The 24,992-nt window shown below is 51.3% G+C and overlaps 1 protein-coding gene and 1 non-coding gene across 5 annotated transcripts in view; both read left to right on the top strand.

Moving 5' to 3' along the window:
- The window catches only part of LOC146771112 (coiled-coil alpha-helical rod protein 1-like), a 186,337-nt gene that overhangs the window by 35,820 nt on the left and 125,525 nt on the right, over positions 1–24,992 (top strand). For all 4 annotated transcript variants that reach the window (XM_085640341.1, XM_085640343.1, XM_085640342.1 and 1 more), the window contains exons 2-4: positions 3,068–3,135; positions 3,917–4,187; positions 20,522–21,071. In XM_085640341.1, the coding sequence (XP_085496467.1) occupies positions 3,084–3,135; positions 3,917–4,187; positions 20,522–21,071 (873 nt within the window). In that variant the 5' untranslated portion in view covers positions 3,068–3,083. The remainder of the gene's footprint in view (positions 1–3,067; positions 3,136–3,916; positions 4,188–20,521; positions 21,072–24,992) is intronic.
- Positions 13,343–13,449, top strand: LOC146771113 (U6 spliceosomal RNA). Its single transcript, XR_014975223.1, has one exon. It is a non-coding gene; the product is annotated as a U6 spliceosomal RNA (small nuclear RNA).

Genomic DNA, 24,992 nt, shown 5'->3' with positions numbered 1-24,992 from the left:
CAACCCCTCACCCGTTTTAGTTCCTGTTCCCCTTGCACCATACTTCCTTGGTCTCTTATAAAGTTTTGGGAAGCTGCCTTTACGTGGGCTAGCAATCCTTTTCCTTTTAGTACAAGTTACATTCTTGGATACCGTTAGTGGTAAGACAGGTGGCTGAGGGATATGAACTTGGGTAGTAGGAATGATAGGGCGAGTTGTTAGGACAGGGAATTCACTGGAACATGGGTCAGAACTACTGCTGTCAACGGGAGGGGGAATAGATATGGCTGCCAAGCTCTCCAAACTATCTATACTGGCCCTCAGAGATGCAACCCGTAAAAGCTCCAGTGGAGGGGATGTAATTGAGAGGGGATCTGAACTACATACAGGCGAGGTAACAAGGGCCAGGGAACCCAATGAGGACCGTTTCGACAGAGGAAGTTCTTGGGAGAGACGCCGCTCTGTCATTACAATCTCCTTCTCTATGACAGCAGCTACCTGTGTGATAAACTGGTCCATAGTGCCTATAATACAGCTGGCTCCACCCTCACCTCCTCTCCTGAGGCTCTTCCCTGAGCGGGTGGACATTAACCCAGGCTATAGTGGTAACCAGATATTAATAATAATATAAAAAAAACCCTATGCGTCTAAAGATACCAGTGATGTTGTCAGGGGGGTGGCCCGACCCGGCCCTGGACAGCCCCGGACTGCCACAGACTGCCCGCCCTTTGCCCGGGCTTCGCTCCGCGTTCGCGGACGTGAGTGTGATTAAGTACGTATACGCTGGGGGCGTGGCTTGCAGGGAGAGCGGGCCAGGTGTCAGCTATTGGCCAGGCAGGGACTCCTGGGAGATGGGGTCCCTGCAGTAACGCTTGCAGCCCTGCTGTACTGCCACAAACCTCCCCAGCTGCCGTACGAACTACAGGTACTCCGCTGATTTGTCCCATGAAGCGGGACCCGCGAAGCGGGTCCGGCGAACAGTGAAGGCAGATACAACAATTAGGTCCAGGTACAATATTCCTTGGGATGAGGGTCCACTTGCCCAGGGTCCGAGTAAGAACACACAGAGTCCCACCAGCACCGGGAAAAGAAGGTGTTCTTAAATGCAGCCGGTGCGCTGGGGGCGTGGCTTGCAGGGAGAGCGGGCCAGGTGTCAGCTATTGGCCAGGCAGGGACTCCTGGGAGATGGAGTCCCTGCAGTAACGCTCGCAGCCCTGCTGTACTGCCACAAACATCCCCAGCTGCCGTACGAACTACAGGTACTCCGCTGATTTGTCCCGTGAAGCGGGACCCGCGAAGCGGGTCCGGCAAACAGTGAAGGCAGATACAACAATTAGGTCCAGGTACAAGATTCCTTGGGATGAGGGTCCACTTGCCCAGGGTCCGAGTAAGAACACACAGACTCCACTTGAAAATCGCCTGTATGACACACAAGGCATTGCATCACAAAACCCCGAGATACCTAGCGGAGAAATTGGTGCTCTCTGGTGGCAAGAGAACAACCAGGAGTGCCTATAATCTTCTACTGAAACCACAACGATTTACCTAGATGAAAACATACAACCGATCCTTCTCAGAAATGTGTCCCAGGAATTGGAATGCCTTCCCCCCTAAACGAGACAGAACCCGTCCGCTGCATCTTTAAAAAAAGAAGTGAAATTGATTCTCTTGGCCAAATTCACTTGACCTATTTATACAGCTGTGTATATATTTACTAGTCTGTAATAGTTACCACTTCTGTATTAACATAACCTATAGTACTTTTTTTTTTTTGTATACGTCTGTCCCCTATATTTGCCCCGTGAAGCGCTCTAATACCCGTAAGGGTCTTGTTCGCGCTATACAAAAGCTTCAAATAAATCAATCAAATAAATATATATGAAATGGAAAGGACCAGAAAAGTCATTTTACAAACCAGAGAATTTTAAGACTCGTTAAGAGCTTCTGTATATAAAGAAAAGTCATTTCGTGATTGCAAAGCCTGTGATTGTACCTCTTTGTTGTGGACCCATATAAAACTCTTGAGGCTGTTGTAGCAGCAGTACTCTCTGTGCCTCCTCCATTCAGGAGTCTCTCTGGCCTAGTGTCTGGAAGGGAGGCTAAATTCAAAATATTCTGCAGCTGTTAAACTGACCCTGCTCCTAATTCTAGAACATCTTGCTGTTTGGTCATGTATTCATGATCATTCAGGCAGCAGCTCTCAGTAACAGATCTCTAGGAGTTGAAGAACGATTGACGGTGACCCAAGATTAGTGCTGTAAAAATATTCAAAGGGAAGCAGAAGCCGTGCAGCTGTGCATCCTTTAGTTGATGTGGCTTTGTGGTACCCCTCTTATTTGATCGTGCCAGGTATTTTCTCATCCCCTACTATTGAAAATTACGTTTATAAACAATAAAAAATGCAAAAAGAAGGGTCTTTGGTTCAAATAATGGGCCTTTGTCGCAGTTTTGTATTTTGTGTCGCTTTTTGGTATATTGTGGTTTAAAGAATGAAAAGGGTTTCAACAGGGTTTCGTTGCGAGCGGTCTGCTCTGCGCTTCCTCGAGGTTGCATTGAGTAAGACACTGACTGAACTCATGGCGGCATATTATGTTTTCACTAAGTAAAGTCCTGTATTTCCTACAGGTCAGTAGATGCAGGTAAGCAAGGAGGCGTGGAAGATGGAGAACAGAGGCGAGAACTGCGAGGGCTGAAAGAAAACTCCACGTGTTAATGTTGTGGTCTCCTTTGGAATGCGTGGGGTTCAGATGAGATGCCAGATCCGGGGGATCTGTGCCCAGGGGTTCCAGTGCGGTGTGCAGATGATGTATGCAGCACTCACTCACTCTCAAGCTGGTCATTCCTTTAATCAGTGTAGGCTCTACCTTGCTTCAGAGATGTGATTCCATCTCTCCCAGTTCTAAGAGCAACCCATCTCAAACGTTTAATTAAAAGAAAATGGTCGTTAGTCACAAGAGCGCGGGGATGAGGTGAATAACTCGTCACAGACTGAGATGGGACACATATACTATTGGTTACAATCCGACACTCCTGCTCGCAAGTGTGGAATACAAGCATCCAAACGCTGTTGTTTTCTATGTCTTCTAAGGCCAAACCAGACCACGATGGACGAGAGCAGGAAAACTGAGGAGAAACTGGAACCTCCAAAGCCAGCAGGTAACGCTTCTCAGTTCAAAATCTGCAGCTGAAATGTTCTGTTAACAGTTATTTCTATAGCACTAATATACCGAAGTTTCATGGCCTTCAGAGGTGTGAGGTTGAACGATTAGGTCAAACCCATGGTACATAATAAGGTAAGCCGTCATTTCCACGTGTGATGCTATCCTGCAGTCTGATAGACTAGAGTGAAACCCCTTTCTGCATAGTGAGACTTCACTCAGTGAGAGAGTGCATATATATGGCAGATGAGATGAACCCCTGTTTTAATGGGTATTTAAAGTCAGCAGGTTTTTGGTGGATCTGGTATCTTTGAAGAGGGAGATTCAATGTATGATTAATTTTTCTGAGTAAAAGGGTGTCTCGGGGAGAGCCCGTGCCTCAAGGGAGGCTTAGAGGGTGTCATTTGAAGGATCTGGGCTAAGGGAGGTCTCTTGTGTGTCTAATTAATGCCTTGAGATGTTGGCTTTTTACGCTTCCAAGGGGGTGTTACTGGGAAAATGGTTGTTTTAAGGGAGCATATAGGGTTGCATTCACTGGATCGGGTTCAAGAAACGTCTCTTTTGTGGGTCCGATATGTGGCAGGGGGTGTGGCTTTTGACCTTTCTGGAAGTAGGTTTGTGGTGGGGATGTTATCTTAAGGGTGGTCAGAGGTTGACTTTAAATTATTCTGTGCAGGTGTTGAGTGGAATTCTTGCTGGATAGATAATCTGTAGACTGTAGCCTCACTCTTGCTCTTTGGTCTACCTCACTTGTGTCTGTTTCTCTTTTGCTATTCTAGGTCAGCCGAGGTTGATGACCCCATCACACTTCGAGAACAGGCTGCCCCCAGTCCCAATGTCCCTCGCGCCAGGGACAGCTGTTCGGCCCCTGGTACAGATGCCCTTCCCTGCTGCCGCCATTGGCCCCAACCCTTGGGCCTCCATGGGTACGTCCAGCAGAGACTTGCAGGAGAGTCTGAACGTGAAGGAGGTGCACAGAAGGACTGATGGGAGAGGGGGAGCACGCGGCCGTGGGTGTGCGGATCCTGAGGAGACGGATGCCAGAGCCAGGTACAGCACCTGACCTGAGAGAGGCCGGACGTCTAATCCTTTCACTACACCCCTCACACACTGCGGACTCCACGGACAAGCACAGCCTTTCCCACAGTGAGAGCTACTCACGCGTCTCATCATTCCCCTCAGTTCTGGCCCACAGCATGCCTTCTTCGCCATGCTGCAACACGCACACATCTCTATCTCTCGCCTCTCTGTCGGTCTCTCTCATCTCTCTGTCGGTCTCTCTTGCTCATTTGTTTATTTCCTGTCGTATTTCCTCCTATTCCTCCTTCTTTCATTCACTCCTGATTTCCTTCACTCCCTTCTTGGAATGTATAGGTGAGCGAGTTAACATGTAAATACAACTGAGCGCCAAGGCACCAATAGGAGGCCGACTCTCTGAAGTACTACAGACCAGCATGTCCGGAAGCAAACCATCTACTGAGTATGCAGAGTACTCGACACTGCCACAACGCACGTGCCACATGCATTGTACATGGATTCTTAGGCTCAGAGTACTCATTCTCTATAACTGAAGCCAGCAGCTTCCTCCCCTCTTCACTGGGGGCGCCACTGAGCTTTGCATCGGCAGCTCTGGTACCAGTCCTCACTGGTCACTCTTCAGCATGGCTTGTGTCTCTCGCTGGTTGTAACCTCCACCCCTCTCTCACAGATGGTCTGAAGGTCTCCGGTCTGCGAGTGACACAAGGGATAGATACCCTGACAGGTCTTCTTGAGTCCGGTTACTGAGCAGAATCAGATAACCTCGGCGACAGTTGTACTGCAGTTTGAAACCAGGGACCAGATGTACTAAACCACTGGCCACAAAGTGGAAACAAACGTTTTGTGAGCAGTCTTTAATTTTTCAATGCCACCGCTGCACCTATAGATCTCTTCTCCGAATCTGCGGACACAGGAGACTGCAGAACGCTCTGCCTAGTGAATGTTACTTTCGCTCTTTGCGACCCCTGTGATTGGCGACAAAGACGGAAGGGCAGACCATCACCCCTTTGATTGTATTCCCAAGTGAGAAGCCTTGCTTTTTAATTCAGCCCATATTCTTTAAAGGGAACTAGTGCTGCTTGAATCAGCAGAAGTTTCCGCTGTGGGAAAACAACGTGCAGGCTGTCAGCATGATTCACACAGGGGAAGGGGCTGCTATGGCAGCCAGCGGGAGGCATCTGTGCCCTGGGGCGGGACTTCACCTGAGGTGCACTGAGAAGGATGTCAAGCACCCTGGTATTCTGTGCTGCTGGTGGATAAATATACACGAACACGTGCCCTTCAACCTGTGAGTTAAATTAAAACGTCTGTGTCCTGTAGAGCATCTGCTATAATGATTGTGAACCGGTGCAGTTATGCCTGGCAGTGTCCCCCCTCCCTCTTGATAGGGGTGAACCGGTGCAGTTATGCCCGCAGTGTCCCCCCCTCGCCCTTGACAGGAGTGAACCGGTGCAGTTATGCCTGGCAGTGTCCCCCCTCGCCCTTGACAGGGGTGAACCGGTGCAGTTATGCCTGGCAGTGTCCCCCCTCCCTCTTGATAGGGGTGAACCGGTGCAGTTATGCCCGCAGTGTCCCCCCTCGCCCTTGACAGGGGTGAACCGGTGCAGTTATGCCCGCAGTGTCCCCCCTCCCTCTTGATAGGGGTGAACCGGTGCAGTTATGCCCGCAGTGTCCCCCCTCCCCTTGACAGGGGTGAACCGGTGCAGTTATGCCTGGCAGTGTCCCCCCTCCCTCTTGATAGGGGTGAACCGGTGCAGTTATGCCCGCAGTGTCCCCCTCTCGCCCTTGACAGGGGTGAACCGGTGCAGTTATGCCCGCAGTGTCCCCCCTCCCTCTTGATAGGGGTGAACCGGTGCAGTTATGCCCGCAGTGTCCCCCCTCCCCTTGACAGGGGTGAACCGGTGCAGTTATGCCTGGCAGTGTCCCCCCTCCCTCTTGATAGGGGTGAACCGGTGCAGTTATGCCCGCAGTGTCCCCCCTCGCCCTTGATAGGAGTGAACCGGTGCAGTTATGCCCGCAGTGTCCCCCCTCGCCCTTGACAGGGGTGAACCGGTGCAGTTATGCCTGGCAGTGTCCCCCCTCCCTCTTGATAGGGGTGAACCGGTGCAGTTATGCCCGCAGTGTCCCCCTCTCGCCCTTGACAGGAGTGAACCGGTGCAGTTATGCCCGCAGTGTCCCCCCTCGCCCTTGACAGGGGTGAACCGGTGCAGTTATGCCTGGCAGTGTCCCCCCTCCCTCTTGATAGGGGTGAACCGGTGCAGTTATGCCCGCAGTGTCCCCCCTCCCCTTGACAGGGGTGAACCGGTGCAGTTATGCCCGCAGTGTCCCCCCTCGCCCTTGACAGGGGTGAACCGGTGCAGTTATGCCTGGCAGTGTCCCCCCTCCCCCTTGATAGGTGTGAACCGGTGCAGTTATGCCTGGCAGTGTCCCCCCTCCCCCTTGACAGGGGTGAATTGATCCAACGGGTTACTAACCTCAGGTACTCAAATATATACTCACCTGGGCCCATAAACACACACTCCTTCACGTAGGCTAGTAGATACCGCTGGGGGTCAATTTGTTATACTAATACCTGTAAGATGAATTCATCTTAACCATTTCTTACCAAACCTTTCCGACCGAATGTACTTTCCTCTGGTCAATGGATCTTTTAATTAACTGTATAGGTAACATATACGTAGAATAAACCTTCTTTAAATAACCACAGACTCAGGAGAGTTTTTAAATGTTTATCTAGTTAATTCATGTGAGCCAAGAACCAAAATACAGTTAGAACACCGTTTTCTCCAAGGAGAGAAAGGGAATAAAATGTAAATAGAATAATCTTTAAACAAAGTTATTACGATGACATAACCTGAATAGAGAGAAAACAGAGAGAGCAGCACAATGACATACTACACAGAATTATAGTTACCTAGAATGGTGTGAAAACCAACCCCATGGCCAAGGAATTGGAAAGGGTCCCCTGGGACAGATCAGGTGACAAAGGCTCAGGACAGGATTTAGGGACAGGATAGATGACCTCTTCTAGATACGATGCCTGCGTCGCAACCCTCTCTGACACTATCTTCCTCCTCGATTCTTCCGCAATCTTCTTCTATTATGTGCCTCCTCGATTCTTCCATGATGTTCTTCTAATTAATTGGCTCAAAGTTCTAAGTCTGTAAATGGATCTTCTTTAGTATTCTTTAAATTCTCGGACAGCATCTCGGTCTCTCAGTGTTCTCCGTCTCGCTGTGTGTGTCTAACTAACTAAACTACCTCAATTATACCTTTCTAATGGCATGTACCACCCCTAAATGTTTCGAATTTATGAAATTTCTAACTCTGATTGGACAGGAAAAGGGGAGATGATCATCACACCATGCTAAGTTTAATATTTTTCTTTAAGCTCATTGTTCTGTGTTCCTGCCCCTTAATTTACTTTCCCATGCTTTATTTCCCACCCGATTTCACATTTTTATTGATCAAAATGATACAATTTAATAACTTCATTCATCAGTCAGGAAGATGATTCTGTTCCCAGGACAAATAGAGGTCGTGGCCTTGGATGAGTTTCAAATTCAATCGTCATGGTCCCTGCCGGGTTACAATTACGCATGTGCGAAGGACACGTGGGGTATGGACATCTGACATTCTTTGAGGCCCAAAATACGAACTAATAAAGAAGTCAGAAAGAGACATATTAAATTCAAATTAAAACAATTTCACTGTATACCACCTATCTCTACTCTAACCGCCTTTACTTACATAAATCTTTCGCATTAGCATTTTATCAAATTTTGCAGGGTCTAGTTTCAGCATAAGCATGCGCATTAACATATGAGTTCCGAGCGCCATTTTGAAAGCGATTGTGTAGCTGCAAAGATTTCCCTCCAAAGAATAGGTACGTCATTACTACGTAGATGTAGTTGATGCATGCGCAGTAAAGATTCCCGCGTTAGCAGGCATTTTTAGTCACTCTCGAGTTACTTGTTAGTACGACACATAGGCAAGCTTCCCCTAAGCTTAAATGTACGAATTTTTGATGGATTATTATTATTTACAAACACAATTATTACGAGTTATCTGAGAAGATTGCATTCGAGCAAGTCTCTTTTATACGAGTCCTTGCTCTATCACCCTCTCCCCCTTAACAGGGGTGAACCGGTGCAGTGCAGTTTCTCCCCTCCCCCTTGGCAGCGGTGAACTGGTGCAGTTATGCCCGCAGTGTCCTCCGCCTTGACAGGGGTGAACCGGTGCAGTTATGCCTGGCAGTGTCCTCCCCCCCCCCCCCCTCCCCTTGACAGGGGTGAACCGGTGCAGTTATGCCCGCAGTGTCCTCCGCCTTGACTGGGGTGAACCGGTGCAGTTATGCCTGCAGTGTCCTCCCTCCCCCTTGACAGGGGTGAACCGGTGCAGTTATGCCTGCAGTGTCCTCCCTCCCCCTTGACAGGGGTGAACCGGTGCAGTTATGCCTGCAGTTTTTCCCCCTCCCCTTGACAGAGGTGAACCGGTGAAGTTATGCCTCGCAGTGTCCCCCCCTCCCCCCTTGACAGGGGAGAACCGACGCAGTTATGCCTGGCAGTGTCCCCCCCTCTCCCTTGACAGCGGTGAACCGGTGCAGTTATACCCGCTGTGTCCCCCCTCCCCTTGACAGGGGTAAACCGGTGCAGTTATGCCTGGCAGTGCCCCCCCTTCCCCTTGACAGCGGTGAACCGGTGCATTTATGCCCGCAGTGTCCCCCCTCCCCCTTGACGGGTGAACCGGTGCAGTTATGCCTGCAGTGTCCCTCCCCCCCACTCCCCCACCCTTGACAGGTAGGCCCTCCTGGAGTTATCAGGGTAACAAGCTTGTGTGGATGCGCCTGCTCTCTGGGTGCTTCTTCACCTGCCAGAGTATAAGTAGCATTTGAGCCCTCTTCCCTCTCTCAAACCACTCTGTAGCTCTCTCCTGATAAAGGACAAAAACCTAGAAAGATGTGTCCAGAGATACAAGCACTGGCTGCGCCAAGAATGGCGGTCAGATTTCACCTTGCGAGTCTCTGTATTTACCCTCTGCAGCTATCCTGATGCATGTTGGCGTCTGAGCGAACTGGTGCTACAGCGCGCCAACTCCTTTTCACTTCTTACTCCATCTTCAGGGGCCTTTGATTCCACACCACAGAACAAGAGTGGATCGAACATTGTGCAGTACAATGCAGTTTGCCAAATATTGAACGCCTGGATGGAAGTTTTCATAACGCACAACAATGCCAGCAATTCTTCACTTTGCTGCTAAGACTTAATCATTTATAAGAGGAAGGGAAGGCTCCTGCACACTTTGTTCTGAGGGCCTGCTACATCACTTGTGGCTCTTTATTCTACGCCAGACTCCAGTGCTTGATTTGTAAACAAATGCAGGGGCTCGAAAATTGACCCCTCCGTCGGAGCTGCCAAAATACCAACGCTGCTTATCATTAATTCTAACACCCCTTCTTCCAGTTTCTTTATCTCAGTCTTACCTTTTTCACCGCTGCTTTCCCCGTTGTCACAGTTTTGCTGTCCTTTTCCCTTTATTTCCTTTCCGAAGCCCCACCTTAGCTTCGGATCTAGAGGTGGCCTCAGCCCTCTAGCTGGACTCGCTCCATCACATAGTCCTGCCCAGTTGTTCCTCAGCCCCGCCGGGGCTTCGGATCTGGAGTAGGACTCAGCCCTCTGTTTGGACTCTCTCCATCAGGTGATCATGCCCAGGTGTACCTCTGGACTCGCTCCATCACGTGGTCCTGCCCAGGTTTTCCTCGGCCTCGCCGGGGCTTCGGATCTGGAGTAGGCCTCATCCCTCTGGGTGGGCGCACAACATCACATGGTCCTGCCCAGGTGTTGTTCAGTCCTGCCGGGTTTTCAGATCTGGAGTAAGCCTCAGTCCACTGGCTGGGCTCGCTCCATCATGTGGTCCTGCCCAGGTGTTATTTGGTTCCACCGGGGCTTCGAATCTGGAGTAGGCCTCCGCCCTCTGGCTTGGCTCGCTCCATCACGTGGTCCCGCCCAGGTGTTCTTTGGTCCCACCAGGGCTTTGGATCTAGCGGAGGCCTCAGTCCTCTGGCTAGACTCGCTCCATCACGCTATCCAGTCCAGGTGTTCTTCAGTCCCTCCGGGGCTTCGGATCTGGAGTAGGCCTCAGCCCTCTGGCTGGGCTCGCTCCATCACATGGTCCTCCCAGGTGTTCTTCAGTCCTGCTGGGTTTTCAGATCTGGAGTAGGCCTCCGCATTCTGGCTGGGCTTGCTTCATCGTGTGATCGTGTCCAGATGTTCCTCAGTCCCGCCGGGGCTTTGGATCTGGAGTAGGCCTCCGCCCTCTGGCTGGGCTTGCTCCATAACGTATTCCTGCCCAGGTGTTCTTTGGTCCCGCGGGAGCATTGGATCTGGAGTAGGCCTCAGTCCTCTGGCTGGACTCGCTCCATCACGAGATCCTGCCTAGGTGTTCTTCGCTCCCGCTGGGGCTTCAGATCTGGAGTACGCCTCAGTCCTCTGGCTGGACTCGCTCCTTCACATGGTCCTCCCAGGTGTTCCTCGGGCCTGCCGGGGCTTCAGATCTGGATTAGCACTCAGCCCTCTGGCTGGACTCTCTCCATCACATGATCCTGCCCAAGTGTTCCTCGGCCCCGCCAGGGCTTCGGATCTGGAGTAGGCCTCAGCCCTCTGGCTGGGCTCGCTCCATCACACTGTCCTGCCCAGGTGTTCTTCGGTCCCGCCGGGGCTTCGGATCTGGAGTAGGCCTCAGTCCTCTGACTGGACTCGCTCCATCATGTGGTCCTGTCCAGGTGTTCCTCTGGACTTGCTCCCTCATGCGATCCTGCCCAGGTGTTCCTCGGGCCTGCCGGGGCTTCCAATCTGGAGTAGGCCTCAGTCCTCCGGCTGGACTCGCACCCTCATGGGCTGTTGCTAGTTTACATTCTGGTACAAAAGGGGGTGGTGATGGACGGAGCATCAGAACCAATCAAACACTCACACCCAGTCAACAGATCTGGGTTTGATCCATCACCGTTCTTTAGCCCACTCTGCCACCCCAGTTCAGACATGGCCATAGTTTACATTCCTGCGCCCTCTCTCTCATTGGGAACCTGGACCAAATATCATAAACATGGTAGTTACGGGGCTCTCGGCGCCTGTCCTCCCCAGTTAGTTAAAAACTACAGAAAGCTGCTCAGACAACCCTCCTTAAGAAGGCCAGCCCTGCCTGTCTACTTATTAAAACCCTAAAATCTCTAGTTGAATCAAGCACTGACACCTGCACTAGCAGTGCTCGAACCTTACCTTCCTGCTGCTTCCAGCGCTGCGAAGCAGACACACAACACATCAGACTGCGGTACCTTCACAGCTGTCTGCCCCGGAGCCTCGGGTTACACTGTGAGGGCAGGCACCTCATGTGCAGAGACTGCGGGGTTCACACACAGAAGATTGCTTCCTCAGTGGTTTTCCACCCCACGAAGAGGCTGGGAGCTGCTTGGTCAGACCTGACTGCAATGGTTGCTTCGTCTACAAGCAGCAGCAGAGGCCTAGCCCCGGTTCTGCATTGTGCACCAGATGCTTGTTTATTCAGACGCACATTACCTCCTCGTTAGTCTTCCTCGCCACATGACTAACACAGTGAGCTTGAGCTCCACAACAGAACCCTCCAAAGCAAAAAGTCAGCATCCCATGCCTCCCATCCCTTCCCAATATGGCCGCCCCATTACACCTATGACCCCTATAAGAGGCGGGCCGGCCCAACCCATCAGCCTGGTTTTTTTGTTCTGCACTCTCTCCAGAGCGCATCAGGTGAGTGGTGCCTGCTGTAGCAGGTGCGTGGGTCCAGGGTTGGAGGTCCTGCTCTAGCGGACCCTAGGGGCATGGACCTTGTTTTGATTCCCCTACTTGTTACCCCCGGTGTGTGTGGCGGTTGCTGTGCTTGTTCCGGTGAGGCTCTGCCTTAGCGAGCCGTGGGTTTTCAGGTAAGGGGGGGGGGGTTTGCGTGGGGGCCGGTCTTTCTGGTTCCCTTGTATGTGGCATTCCCTTCGCCGCCCGCCTTTCGTATCTGCGGGCGACAGCTGTACGGAGCTTTGACTTCCGAGAGTTGCGGGCGGGTGCTTTACATTTCTCAGACCCTGTTGACGACTCCTGCCCGAGCCGCGTATTCGCCTGCCCGCCTGCCCCTCGTGGCGTTGGGGGTGGCGGCGGCTCTGCGGGGCTCGGTCCGACTGTGGGCCTCTGTGCGGCTCTGGCGCGAGGAGTTATGCGCCGGGCGGCCTTGGGAGACGCATGCTTACCTGCGTCCAGGTACACTCTTCCGGCATGGGAGCGCTCCGGGGTCGGGGGCGTTGCTGGCTGCGCGCTGTTGATCCTCGCGGCTGTGGGCCGGCTCGTTGTCCCGGGGACGGGGCTTCGTTGGGGGCGTGTCCCGCCGGGTGTTTCTCCCGCCTTCCTTGCCTTTTTGGGCGCCGAGGGTTTTCTTTCGTATTGTCTCGCTATTCCTGGTGTGTCTTAGCTTGCTCCGTGCGGTCTGGGCGTACTGGATGGTGGGGATGTCCGTGATGGTGATGTCCTGCCCTCCCAGGCTCCTCCTGACGCGATTGCCCTGCAGTCCTTTCTGGACTTGATTCAGCCCGCTGTTTTGGCGGCTTTTGCGCGGCGCTCGTTGCCAGGTCCCTCCTCCCCACTCCGTCCTCGCTTGCATCCCTCCTTGGTCTTGGTCACGGGTCACGGGTTCAGTTCCCGGCGGGTCCGCTCGGTCCTTTCTTCTGTCTAGGGTCGATGAAATGAGTACCTTTGAGTTGGGTATCACCTAAACATCTGTTATTCAGCGCCAGCATTCCTGTAGTGGTGAACGTGCGCTTTCCGAATACGCAGGTTCTGTGAGGCCTCGGTGCCTCTGGTGTCCTACTCGGTCACTGCACATGCGTAATGTTCTGTGTTGTCGTGCGTTTGCTGCCTTTCTTGCGCTGTGCCTCTGGTTTTGGGGCTCTCGCAGGCCAGGGGTTCGATTCCCGCACTCGCTGTCTGAGTGTCATATGTTGGCTACTCTTTCTGGCTCTTCTTTTGTGGTGGTGTTTGATGTACGCTGTCCGCTCCTGCTGCTCTGAGACGCCGGTCGTCTCACTTTTTTGTGTTCCTTCTGTGGCTGGTGAAGGGGCAGGGTATGACTGAACACCCATGCCGGGGCTGTGAAAAGTGCTCGCTTCGGCAGCAGATATACTATATTTGGATCGATACAGGGAAGATTTGCATGGCCCCTGCTCTAGGATGACACGCAAGTTCGTGAAGCGTTCCATGTATGCAGTTGTTTTGTCCTGCTTCTGGGGCTTCTCGGATTCCATGAACCAGGACCTTTGGCTCTTTGGTTGGTTTTGTGCCTCTGGTTATCGAGGCTATCTCAGGACTTGGGTTCGAGTCCTGCATATCGCTGTCACAGTTTCATGGGTTGGCAGTATTTCGATTCTCTGCTTTGAGGCTTTGCTTCACTTTTCCGGTATGCGTGTTCTGTCCTGGTGGTTGGGGGTGCTGGCTGAGTGCTTGCCTCTTCCTCTTCCGGTTCTGTTTTTCCCTCTCTTGGCTACTGTGCCATGCGGGACTTGTCGCCCCGTTGGGTGCGTTGTTGTGTGCCGTTGGCCTGGTGGCTTGGTGTTCTGTTGCGTCCGCTTCGGGCGCCTCTGTTTCTCCTCTGGATCTGTCTCTGTCGCTGTGGCTATGTGGGGGTGGGATGCGCCGCCCGCCTTCCCTTCGGGTGCGGGCGGTGGAGGTTGTAGGCGATTTGTCTTTTTGCTTCGCTGTCGTCCTTCCTGCACGCTGGCGATGTGTTGCATTCCCTCTCTTCCCACTTCTACTGCTCTGCCCCGGTTGGTTCAGGGATCCCGGGTGGGGGCCCTGCTATGTCGGGTTCTTTTGCTGGTTCCTCCTCCTTCTGGCCGTTGCGGTCCTGCCCTGCTATAGCGGGCTCTGGGGTTTGGGTTTTGGCGTTTGGCTGCCCCTCTCTGTGGGGGCGGCTGTGGGCTTCTGGGTTTTTCCGGCTGTTGCGCCTAGGTGCGTGTGGGTTTCTCGGCCCCCTCTGTCTGTTTGGGGCACGGGGCTCGGTTGGCTTTCGGCTTGCCGGTGGTATCCGCTCTGTACCCTCGGTTCTTTCGTACCTTTCCGCCCTGGTTTCGCATGGCCTGGTCTGCTTTCTGCGGTTGTGCAGGGTCGGGCCTGGTTTGTTCCCGGTTGGGGGCCTGCCTGGGTCTTCCGGGTGCTGTGGGTTTTGGGGTCCTTTTTGGACTCTCCCTGTCGTGTTCGGGTCTGCGGCTGTGCCGCTCCCTCCTCTTCATGCTCCCTGTCTCGGCGGTTGGTTCTTGCCCCCCTTTTTCTGTTGGACCAGGTGCTATGGCTCAGTGGTTTGTCTTGTGCCTGTGGTTGTTTGGGTTCTCGCAGGACAGGGGTTCGTGGCACGCACATGCTGTCTATGTGTCATGAGTTGGCACACTGTCGTTCTCTTATGAGGTTGTCTGACTTGGTGCCGGGAGCTGTAGCTCCATGGTAAGTCTTGTGCCTCTGGTTATCAAGGCTCTCACGGGACATGGGTTCAAGTCCCGCAAACGCTGTCAATGTGTCATAAGTTGGCAACATTTCAAACTCTTCTTTAATGGGGCCTTCCTCGTATGGTGTTTTGGGTACTCACTTCGGCGGCTGGTGTACTCCGCCTGGTACGTTTCGGTGCCTTTCACGTGTCCCCTGCACTCGGTTTCCACGCGTTTTCGTGTGACGTTCCTTGCAGTCTTGTTGCCTGGCTGTTTTTTTCTCCTTTCGGTTGGTCTCGGTGCCTCTGGTCCTTCCTTGGTTCGGTTTGCCCGGCCTCTTCCCGCTTCTATCCTGGTACGGCTGGGAGGTTTTGGTGCTGCTATGGACTACTGCGTCTCCTGCAGGGGCCTGGGTTCGGTTTCTTAGTCGCAGAAGCTGTTCCTGTTGAGTCCCCTCTGCCGTTCATCCGTTTGTGGTTGTTGCATTGTAGGCCGTTTTGTTGGTTGACGATGCACTTATGCTGTTCTGCTCTCCGATTCCCGTATTGGTTGTCGTGAGCTTTTTTGTTCTGGGCTGGGTCTGTGGTTTTCACTCTGGGTGATTTTCCAGTCTGGCTTCTGTTTGCCGTTCCTTGGTTGCTCTGGGGTTTTCCCCTGCCTTGCTGACCCTGCCTTGTGCTCCCGGGTGTTTGCTGGGTTCGCCCCTGTTTGTGGCTGCCTGTGTGACGGTGTTCTTCTGGGTCCCTTTGGTGCTGTTTGCTCCCTTTGGGTCTCCGGTTTTGGCTCTTCGGCCTTCTCATTCCTTCTTCTGCCGGAGTTTCTGGATCGCCCTGCCCTTCTGCCCTTCTCGCCTTTGGTGGGTGCTCGTTTCGGCGGCTCGCTTGGTCCCTGTGTGGGGCGGGCTCGGTCCGTGGCGCGGCCTTTCCCTGCCTTCTGTGCGTGGGTGGTCTTGTGGGTTCTCCGCTTTCTGCGGTGGCCTGGTTGAGTTCCCTTGGTGGCCAGGTCTCTTCGGTGTCGTTTCTGTCACCTTCCTGGGTCTGTTTTGTTCCCTTGTTCCTGCCTGGGTTCTCTCCTTGGGGTCGCAGTCCCTTCCGGGGGGTCCTTTGTGTGACTGGGGTTTGTTTACCCTTCTGTTTCTCTTCGGCGCCCCTTTTCCTTTCTTGCGGCACTTGCCAGTTTGCTTGCGTCTGGTTCCGCTGCCCCGTTCCTCTTGTGGTTTCGGCTCTCTCGCGGGTGGTGTTCTCCCTTGCGGGTTTGCTGTGTTTGTCGATCGGCTTCTTCCTTTCTGCTGTGCCTTTTTTGTTGGGTCGCTGTGGTGGGGTTGCCCTCTGTTCGTTCGGTTTCCCTTTTTTTTAAGGGGTTTTTTTTTTTTGTTACCCTCTTTCGGGATGTCCATTGGCCGGCTTGATCTCTGGGCTCTGTTTTCTGTGGCCTTTGGCTCCGTGCGGTCTGGTCCGGAGCTTTTCTCTGTCCCATTTGGGCCTTTGCTTTCGGCATGGTTCCTGCCGGCGCTTCATGTCTCTGGGGTCCGGGTTTTTGTCCTTCCCGGTGTCTTTCGGTCCCGGGCTGGTTCTTCCTGCTCGTGGTTGCCTCTCCCCTGGGTGGTCCTGCCGCTCGTTCTGGCCTGTTGGGTTTGGCCCTCGTTCGTGGGCGTTCCCTTCTGGTCTGTTGGTTTCTTGTGAGTTTCCATGAAGCCGTTTGGCTTTGGTATGTGCTCACTGTGTTAGTCATGTGGCGAGGAAGACTAACGAGGAGGTAATGCCCCGATTACTTACCGGTAATCTTCATTACTCCAAGTATAGTCTTCCTCGCCACATGAGTTCCCATCCCTCCCTCCCTGTCTGGCTATCGGCTTCATGTTGTGCTTGGTAGTTTCAGGCTGATGGGTTGGGCCGGCCCGCCTCTTATAGGGGTCATTGGTGTAATGGGGCGTCCATATTGGGAAGGGATGGGAGGCATGGGATGCTGACTTTTTGCTTTCGAGGGTTCTGTTGTGGAGCTGAAGCTCACTGTGTTAGTCATGTGGCGAGGAAGACTATACTCGGAGTAATGAAGATTACCGGTAAGTAATCGGGGCATTTACGTTTCTGTGGCATAAGTTAATGCTGCCTGCCCATCTCCTGTACCAGTGAACCACGTATCCACCGCATCTCATACTGCACGCTTGCAGCCGGTTGTGGACATGAAGGCTTGGGTGGGAATTGTTAAGAAAAGGAAGCGTTTGCTATTCAAACGTGAGACAGTCCTAACTTAGGAGAACTGGCAGAAACGGAGGAAGGTGCAGCTGAATATATATCCGTGACCATAAGTCACAAAAAGAACACAGTGCACAAAGCACAGAACTTAAAATAGCCTGGAGACTGACACAGCAACCGAAGGACAGCTTGTAATATTTAATTTATTTTACCTCTTTTCTTTGGGAATGCCGTTATCTTGCTAATAAATTACAGTTTGAGTTGGCTGGGTGAAGGCGGGGCAGCTTGTAATTCTGGGTCGCCAGCATCTCCCCAAGGTATCAGAAACATTAGGAACAGTCGCGGCTGGCATGACGGGCGGGTGGGAGGGGGGTGGAAATGGGGTCGTCGCGGGGTATGGGGGGAGGCGGGAGGGGTTTAATTAAACAAAAATTAAAGAAACATATTATATAAAACTTACTGAGTACGACTCCCGCTCCCGCCGTCCACCATTTTCCAATTTTGACCTGCAGCGTCATCATGGAAGGCAGCCTCTCTCGCTCCCCTCCGCCAATCACAACGCTGAGGCGCAGGGGAGCGCGCCCCACCCAGGCCATTTTCTCTATCCTACATAGAGAAAATGGGAGAGTGTGCGGTCCTGCTCGAGAGCAGGGGGGGGGAGTGGCTTGCCCACTGTTGTGGGTATTGACAGTTTGGTCAGCCCCAGGGCTGACCAAACAGTCAGTACCCACAACGGTGAGCAAGCCACTCCCCCCGCCCTCGAGCAGGACCGCCCACCCCCAATCAGGCACTTCTGCTTTCTCGCCGTGCGAGAAGGCAGAAACATAAAATGGTAGTTATTACCATTTATGTTTCTGCCTTCTCGCACGGCGAGAAAGCAGTGGGGCGACGCCCCAACACCCCAATGGGGGAGCCGCCACTGAGGAATAATAGCGGGGGGCAGCTCCAGAAAGAGGGTCATTAATATGGTCATGTTATGGAAAGTGTGTTTGCCCAGCAGGGGCAGACTCCTTCTCCCTCCCTCCATTACATCAGCTTGCCGTGACTAAGGTGTTTACATTAAAAAGAGTAGGACAACCCCATGCATAGCTGAGCGCGATCCAAGCGTGAGATTGGGGTTAGCCAAAGGGATCTCTTTCTGGACCCCACTTTTTTGTCTTACATTACTTCATGTCCAGGGAGTGGCTTACAGATCCTCTACCTTTTCCAGCTTTCGAGGCTTCCTCCATGGTTTGAGTTGTGCGGTTGACACAGCCAGGCCTGGTGGCTGTGCCGCTGCACAGGTTTTATATCCCATACCCAGCCGATTCTGCCTCTGCCCCAGAGTGAGCAGAGAGGTGCATTCTCCAGCCCTGTAGAGGCTCTCCTTCTCCCACTGTACTAGTCATTGCCATCAAGCAGCAGCTGCTCCTCCGATCCTTGTGTTCTGCACCTTTCTTAAGCCCTCTCACGTCTCCTGTGATGTACCCTAATTTCCTGGATTTGTTGGCACCTCCTGCTTTTTTTTCTCCCTCGCTGTAACTTGTAAACTCCTGTTTGAAGCTGGACTCTAGATCTTTAATGAGGGAGGAAAGCACAATGGGAGCGTCAGTTGGTTGAGATCTGTTTGTGCCCTGGGAATCACCTCCATGCTTCTCAAAGATGGCCAGGATGGCGGAAGGAATCTCAGAGGGCCATACATTGACCACGGATAAGGGTCTGGCCAGGCTATCCCTTTCTTTGTGCTGTGTGTTATCTTCATTTCAGAACCAGAAGAACACTGGCAAGAGCGTGCCCCATTTCTCATCCTGCTTCAGGATTTCCCTTCTCAAGCTGTATACACGTTCTTGGCCATCTGTCCTATGAGACAACCTTTTTATCCCTCACCTTACAATTGATGTACCTCTTTAAGTTAATCAGGGACTGAACTCTTTCACCACCAAGTGGGAACTTGACCCATGTTCTTCAGCCAATCTCCCAGCGCCTCTCCTGAGTTGGCTTTCCTTCCCTTCACATTCTGCTTTTTCTCCTGTTTTTTGTGCCTTCTCTTTGCTTTTCCCTCCTTCACACTGCTTTCTCCTTGCTTTTTACCCTGTTTTTCTGAGCCTTCTCCTTCCTTTTCCCCGGTTTTCTGAGTGCCTTCTCGATGCTTTCCCCTCGTTTTCACTTCTTTCGCCTTTCTTTTTCCCTTATCGCTGCTCCCGCATGCCGACCGTTACTTCCTGCCTAACCCCAACGCCTCTCCCGCCTCCCAGGATCTACTCAATGGACCCCTTTGAGCAGGTTTCAGGCCCAGGTCCCTCCATGCTGCTGCATCACTCTTGCTCTTGTCTTCTCCTTGCTTCCCCCCCCCCCATTTACTGAGTGACTTCTCCTTGCTTTCCCCAGGTTCTCACTGCTTTCTCCTGCTCCCCCTCCCCCCCCTGTTTTTGTGTGTTACTTCTTGCTTTTTCCCCCATTTTTTGCGTGCCTTTTCCGCGTGCCTTCTCCTTGCTTTTTTCTTGTTTTTACTACTTTCTCCCTGCTTTTTGCCTGGATTTTGTGTGCCTTCTCCTTGCTTTTTACTCGTTTTCACTGCTTTCTCCATGCTTTCCCCCCTGTTTTTTGTGTGCCTTCTCCTCGTTTTTCCCTTGTTTTCCCTTCTTCCTTCTTGCTTTTTCCACTGTTTTTGTGTGCCTTCTCCTTGCTTTTCCCTCATTTTTGCTGCTTTCTCCTTGCTTTTTCCACAGTTTTTTGTCTTCTTGCTTTTTCCACAGTTTTTTGTCTTCTTGCTTTTTCCACAGTTTTTTTGTGTCTTCTTGCTTTTCCCCCTGTTTTTGTGCCTTCTCCTTGCTCATCCCTCATTTTCACTGCTTTCTCCTTGCTTTTCCCCTTCTTTTTTTGTGTGCCTATTCCTTGCCTTTCCCCCATTTTTTGTTTGCCTTCTCCTTGATTTTCCTCCCGTTTTTTGTGCCTTCTCCTTGATTTTCCCCCTGTTTTTTGTGTGCCTTCTTCTTGTTTTGCCCCTGTTTTTTGTGCAACCTCACCACACAACTCCAGATTACACGTCACTTCTGTAATTCCGAATGGCCCTCAATACGTGGTTGTTCAAATGAGCCTTCAGGACATGAGAGAGCCGTGATACCCTGTCGGGTGATTAGCCGTGCTTTACAAATTCATCTTGATTGATTGGTTTTTGCCCATAGGCCATCCTCATGGCTTTAGCCATACAAGAAGCAGGACTGATGACAACCTTTGGCCATGGAATGACCATTGGTTGTTGTGAGTCTTATTAGCACACATGGCCCTGATGTTCACTGGAGGTCATCAAATGGTGCAGATATGGGCAACAATTTTCTGAGGCACCACAGGACATATAGATTTCTTAAACCCATTCACAGCTCAACCAATGCACCCCAATCAACACCTGCTGCACTTACTGTTATTCCGTACTAGGGCCTAGCACAGCTCTACCAATACACCAATGCCATGACCCACTGCACTTCCTACAATTCTAGTACTGGGACCCTTACACAACCCTGCCAATATCACATTTTCGTGACCAACTACCTCCCTTGCTGTGTCATTACAGGAGGAAGGAGATTGGGTTGTGCCGGCCCAAAATAAATTGTTCAACCTGGTCAGCTGCACTCTGTTATTCTAGTGCTTCCATGCACAATACTGTTTGTTTGTGTGCTGTGCTCTAGGTCCCTGGACAGTGGCCGTGAAGAAGATCGTGCATCACACAGGCATGCCGTGGATATCTCCAAGCAGGCGGAGATCATCTCACAGCAGATCCGTGATATCCACCGCCTGGAGGCTGAATGCACTGGGCTTCAGGCTTTGTCCAGCCTGCAGGAAGCACGGCTGCAGGAGCGGGAAGAGGTCCTTGGCCGGCTGCAGGAGGAGCTGAAGGGAGTTCGGGTGCAACTGGCCAGCGTTGAAATTCAGAAGATGCTGGAGGCTGATAAGGCAGCCATGGCCCACCAGGCTGAGTTAGTGCGACTGCAGCTGCAGGCGAAAATTGAACTAGAGCAACTGGAGCGCAAGCTAAGCCAGGAGCGAGACCATGTGCGGGCAGAGAATGAAAGACTGCGTGCTGAGTTAGAGTCAGCTATGGAGCTACACCAGCGAGAAGTGTCAGCCCTGAGATTGGAGCTGCGCGAGACAGCTGAAGGAAGAGAAAGAGACCGAAGAAGGCATGACGAGAGATTACAAGAGCTGGTTCAGGATGCCGAACAGAAACTTCAGTCCCAGGTAAGGAAACCAGGAGAGATTTCTGTGCTCCTTCAGAGGCAAAACCAACTACTCGTATGCACTCTTCTGGCCTAAACATCCCAATAATGTGCTCTCACTGTTAGCCTTAGCCAGTATTGTACTTCTTTCGGCCTAAGTTCTTTCAGTATTGTGTTCTAGGACCTACGTAATCCATTAATGTGTCCTTAAAGGTCTGGGTCTGCTCAGTGATATGCTTCATGTGGCCAGGGGGCATACATTAATGTTCATCATAGCCCCTACATCAACCCTCTCAAGTGCTCCTCATGGTTTACCTTTGTCATTAATGCACTTCCCAAGTCTTTGGTCAACCCATTACTTTGCTCCCTTGGACCTTCCCAGGTTCAAAGTTTGTCATAAATGATCTATTCAGTATCTGCTTCTCCCAATAAAGTAAAGTAACAAAAAGATTAGAAAATTAGACTACAAAAATAGATTATAGACTGTTAGTGTTGGGGTTAGGGATGAGGGATGGGGGTAGGGATAGGTTTCTGTCCTAACGTAAGGGATGGTGTGAGGGATGATGTAGGGGAATGTCTACAGGTCAGGAGTTAGAATAAGCATTAGGAGAGGGCTAAGAGTACTGGGCTGTGTTAGCATTGGATTAAGGGAAGGTGTTTTAGTTCAGATTGGAGTAAGAATTTCTATTGGGGTTTGGGTCAAGTGTGCGGGTTTGTGTTATAGTTAGGATAAATAAATGAAAGGATTATATGATGACTAAAGAGATGATGCAAAAGGCAGGTGCAGTAGGAAAGTGCCACAGGAGGCGTTCAGTAGGTACCCCTTTGTAAAACGGAAAACACATTGTGTAGGTACGAAGTTAGGCTCTGGAAATAAATGTTAGAGGTAGGTTAATGGTATGTCTTTGTGTAGATTAACAATTCAGGGATGTGGTAAAATATTCTTCTTATCTCACTTGACTTTTTTGAAATCTTATTTTGTTGTATTATAGTTTTTTTTACATATAAATTCAAATAGCTTGCAGAGTCCTAGCCTATCACTGCATCCCCATGACCTAAGTCTACAAAAAATTTGCTATCCGAGACCATTTCTGTTTCCGCATTTGCAAAAGTCTATCACATCTCGCTAATTTATTCCCCTGCTCCTAACACTGCATTTTATTGTTCTCTGAGTCCTACCTCCTACCACGTATCACGTACTGACCTATCATCACCCTCTGATTCCATTCTTGCGTCCCTTGGTGCCGGTATCCTGGTGGTCATGATGCACCTTAAATGCAGTCTATGATAAAACCACCCTCCCTCATTGCCTTTATCTCCATTCCAACGCTCCGGCATCTGTAGAAGTGTGCACATCTGGAGTCTATTTAGTGGTGCTCTCATCAGGAGTCCACTGGGTATCCATGGGGTCTTCTTTGCTACCTTTTCATTGATATATCACTCTGTTTTTCCTCTGCTCCTCCCTGTGTGTCAGGGCTCTGCCAGTTACGGGCAGTATTTTCCCTTTTCTCTTATTTCAAGGCAGAGACTGAGAACGCCTAGACAGCAATGCTGGCCTTGTACGCTCTCATATACACTTGCAGTGCCATTCTTAGAATTTCACGCAAAGAGACTGAGCACTAAGAGAGTTGCAGGTCGACAAGGGTGCAATGTTTTCTACAGCATAGCAACAGCCTGCATAGTCCAGCAGCATGCTGGTGTGCTTGCAGCCTCCAAAGCAGCAGAGCATAGACATCTGTCATCTCGTCCACCAGGCACTATAGTTTTCCCTTTCACCAGAAAACAATGTGTATTGTGGTCCTTTTTTAGAGATGTTCACAGCTCAGAATGTGTGATGGGGATAATTCATGCACGACATGGGTTCCAAACAAGCAGCAGCAATTCAGACTTCAGGAGTTTTGTGTCCAAGACCTGCATGTGGCCTAGTCAACTTGTAGGCTTTAATAAAACACTTTCCTAGTATCCTGATGTGCAGTCATGCCTTTCTGGAGCGACAAAACTGGAGCACCCCATCTGCCCTCACACACAACACCCATAGATGCCTGTGCTGGTTGTACTTTGAACATAGACGTTACCAACCATGACACAACTATGGCTTGAAACAAAGCTGCAGCACTTTGGTGTGAGGAAATTGGGTGTATTATATCATATGGTGTGGTTGTGAAACCTCACCATGTAATACACTTACCAACCCCTTGAGGGCCCTTGGGTTTCGTCTGTGAAACCCTCAGCTCAACCCTGGGTAGCTGTGGCACTGAGCAGCAAGGGCTACACAGAGGAACTAGTGTAAAGCATTTAAACAGCACCAACACAATTGAAGAAGAAATCGACACAACACTCAAATCTGACACCAATTCATAACAATAGACTGTATTTTCATAAGACTTTAGACACTAGAACGAAAATGATCCATTGTAGGGTTCCAGAGTTATGGATTTTACAAGAAATATTAAATCACAGGATTTTCACTCCACTGGGAACAAGTCTTAGCAAATTCAAGGAAATGGACACGTCAAACGTTTTTAATAGAAAACCGGTAATGGTCAATGCAGTCACGTAGAAGTACTTTGGGCGGCAAGCAAGGTCCTCAAGAACAGTTATCGCCACAGAAAATGCAGCCTTCCAGCAGTTCCAGGCACTTTATCCGCATTGGAATTTATTCCTTTGCAATGGTCCTGATGCAAGGGATGAAGGATGCTGAAGTTGCTCCAAGGATGCTGTGGATGCAACGTGGTTGACGGGGGGTCTTCTTGGAGATTCACCTCGGTCCACAAAGATGGTGCAGGGATTTGCAGAATCGACATCCCACAAGGTCCTCTCCGGCCTAAGTCCAGTCATCACTGGACTGCCAGTCACCTGGTGTCGCAGTCACAGGCCAATCCTTCCTGGGTCAATGACTGCCTTCTGAGGTCCCTAGGGGCTCTCCCAACAGCACTGCCGGGCTCTGCAAACTCTGTACATCGGGTATTGGTCCTTGGTGCTGCACAGTGGCAACGGTAGTTGCAGCTTGAAGAGTTTGGGCCACCAACTTGCCCCAGCAGGGTTCTACAGCTGGCGTGTCCCTGTGCTGTGAACAGAAGGCCAGTTAGCTGGCTCTCTGAGTCTTTTGGCTTGACTGGGCCCTGAAGACAGTTTCTCCGTGAGCAGGAAACAGCTGACCCAGTCCCTCTCTTTGCTAGCCACCTGTTGCAGTCTTCGATGATTCAGTCTCTCTTTACTGGTCGCTCTTTTCAGCAGGGCAGTCTTTCTTCGATCCTTCTTCCAAGTCAGTCGAGATCTCAAATCTGGGTGCCACTCTTATGCTCAGAAAATGTCCTTGGGGCAGGATGCGGTTGGTAGCCTATGGGCTACCAGGTTCTCTCCCACCTTTTGACCACTTCCTGACTATCTGATGGCTATACGCCCCTGGGGAAACCGGTTTGGCAACTGTTTTGCCCTCTCTGCTCCCCGTGCCAACCTGTCTGCCAATGGGGCAGCATTCCTCCCTAGTGACACATATGCCCCTCAAAGGCGGCTTCTCCTTTGAAGCCTGTCTTTTGGGGCTAACACCTAAGTGGCTTCCTGCAGGATGGAGGTAACACTTCTCTGGGCTGCAATCCCTCATTGTACTCCTTCCGGAGAGTTGTTGGCACATCTCTTCAGAAGGGCAGAAGGCTGTCTTGTGGAACAGGCTCCATATGTGCCTTGGAAGGCACACGAGTTTTAAAGGCAGCAAGGTGGCAGGCTTGTAAATGTGGCACATTGCAACCACTTACATTAATTTAGACTTGAGATACAAGTTGGGCCTAATGTAACTAGTTGTTTGATAAAACTAAATCCGAAAATGTCCTCTGGGGGAAAGAAAGAATCCCGTGCTATTTCAGCTATCAGTTAGCATACATTCACCACTTGCTACTCGGTCACTCATACGCGTATCTGTATTGGCACACAAATTCCTCACGTG

This window comes from Triturus cristatus, unplaced genomic scaffold, assembly GCF_964204655.1.
Source record: "Triturus cristatus unplaced genomic scaffold, aTriCri1.1 SCAFFOLD_189, whole genome shotgun sequence".
Classification (NCBI taxonomy): domain Eukaryota; kingdom Metazoa; phylum Chordata; class Amphibia; order Caudata; family Salamandridae; genus Triturus; species Triturus cristatus.
The sequence above is the reverse complement of the archived record's forward strand: the minus strand, read 5'-3'. Positions and strand labels throughout refer to the sequence as shown.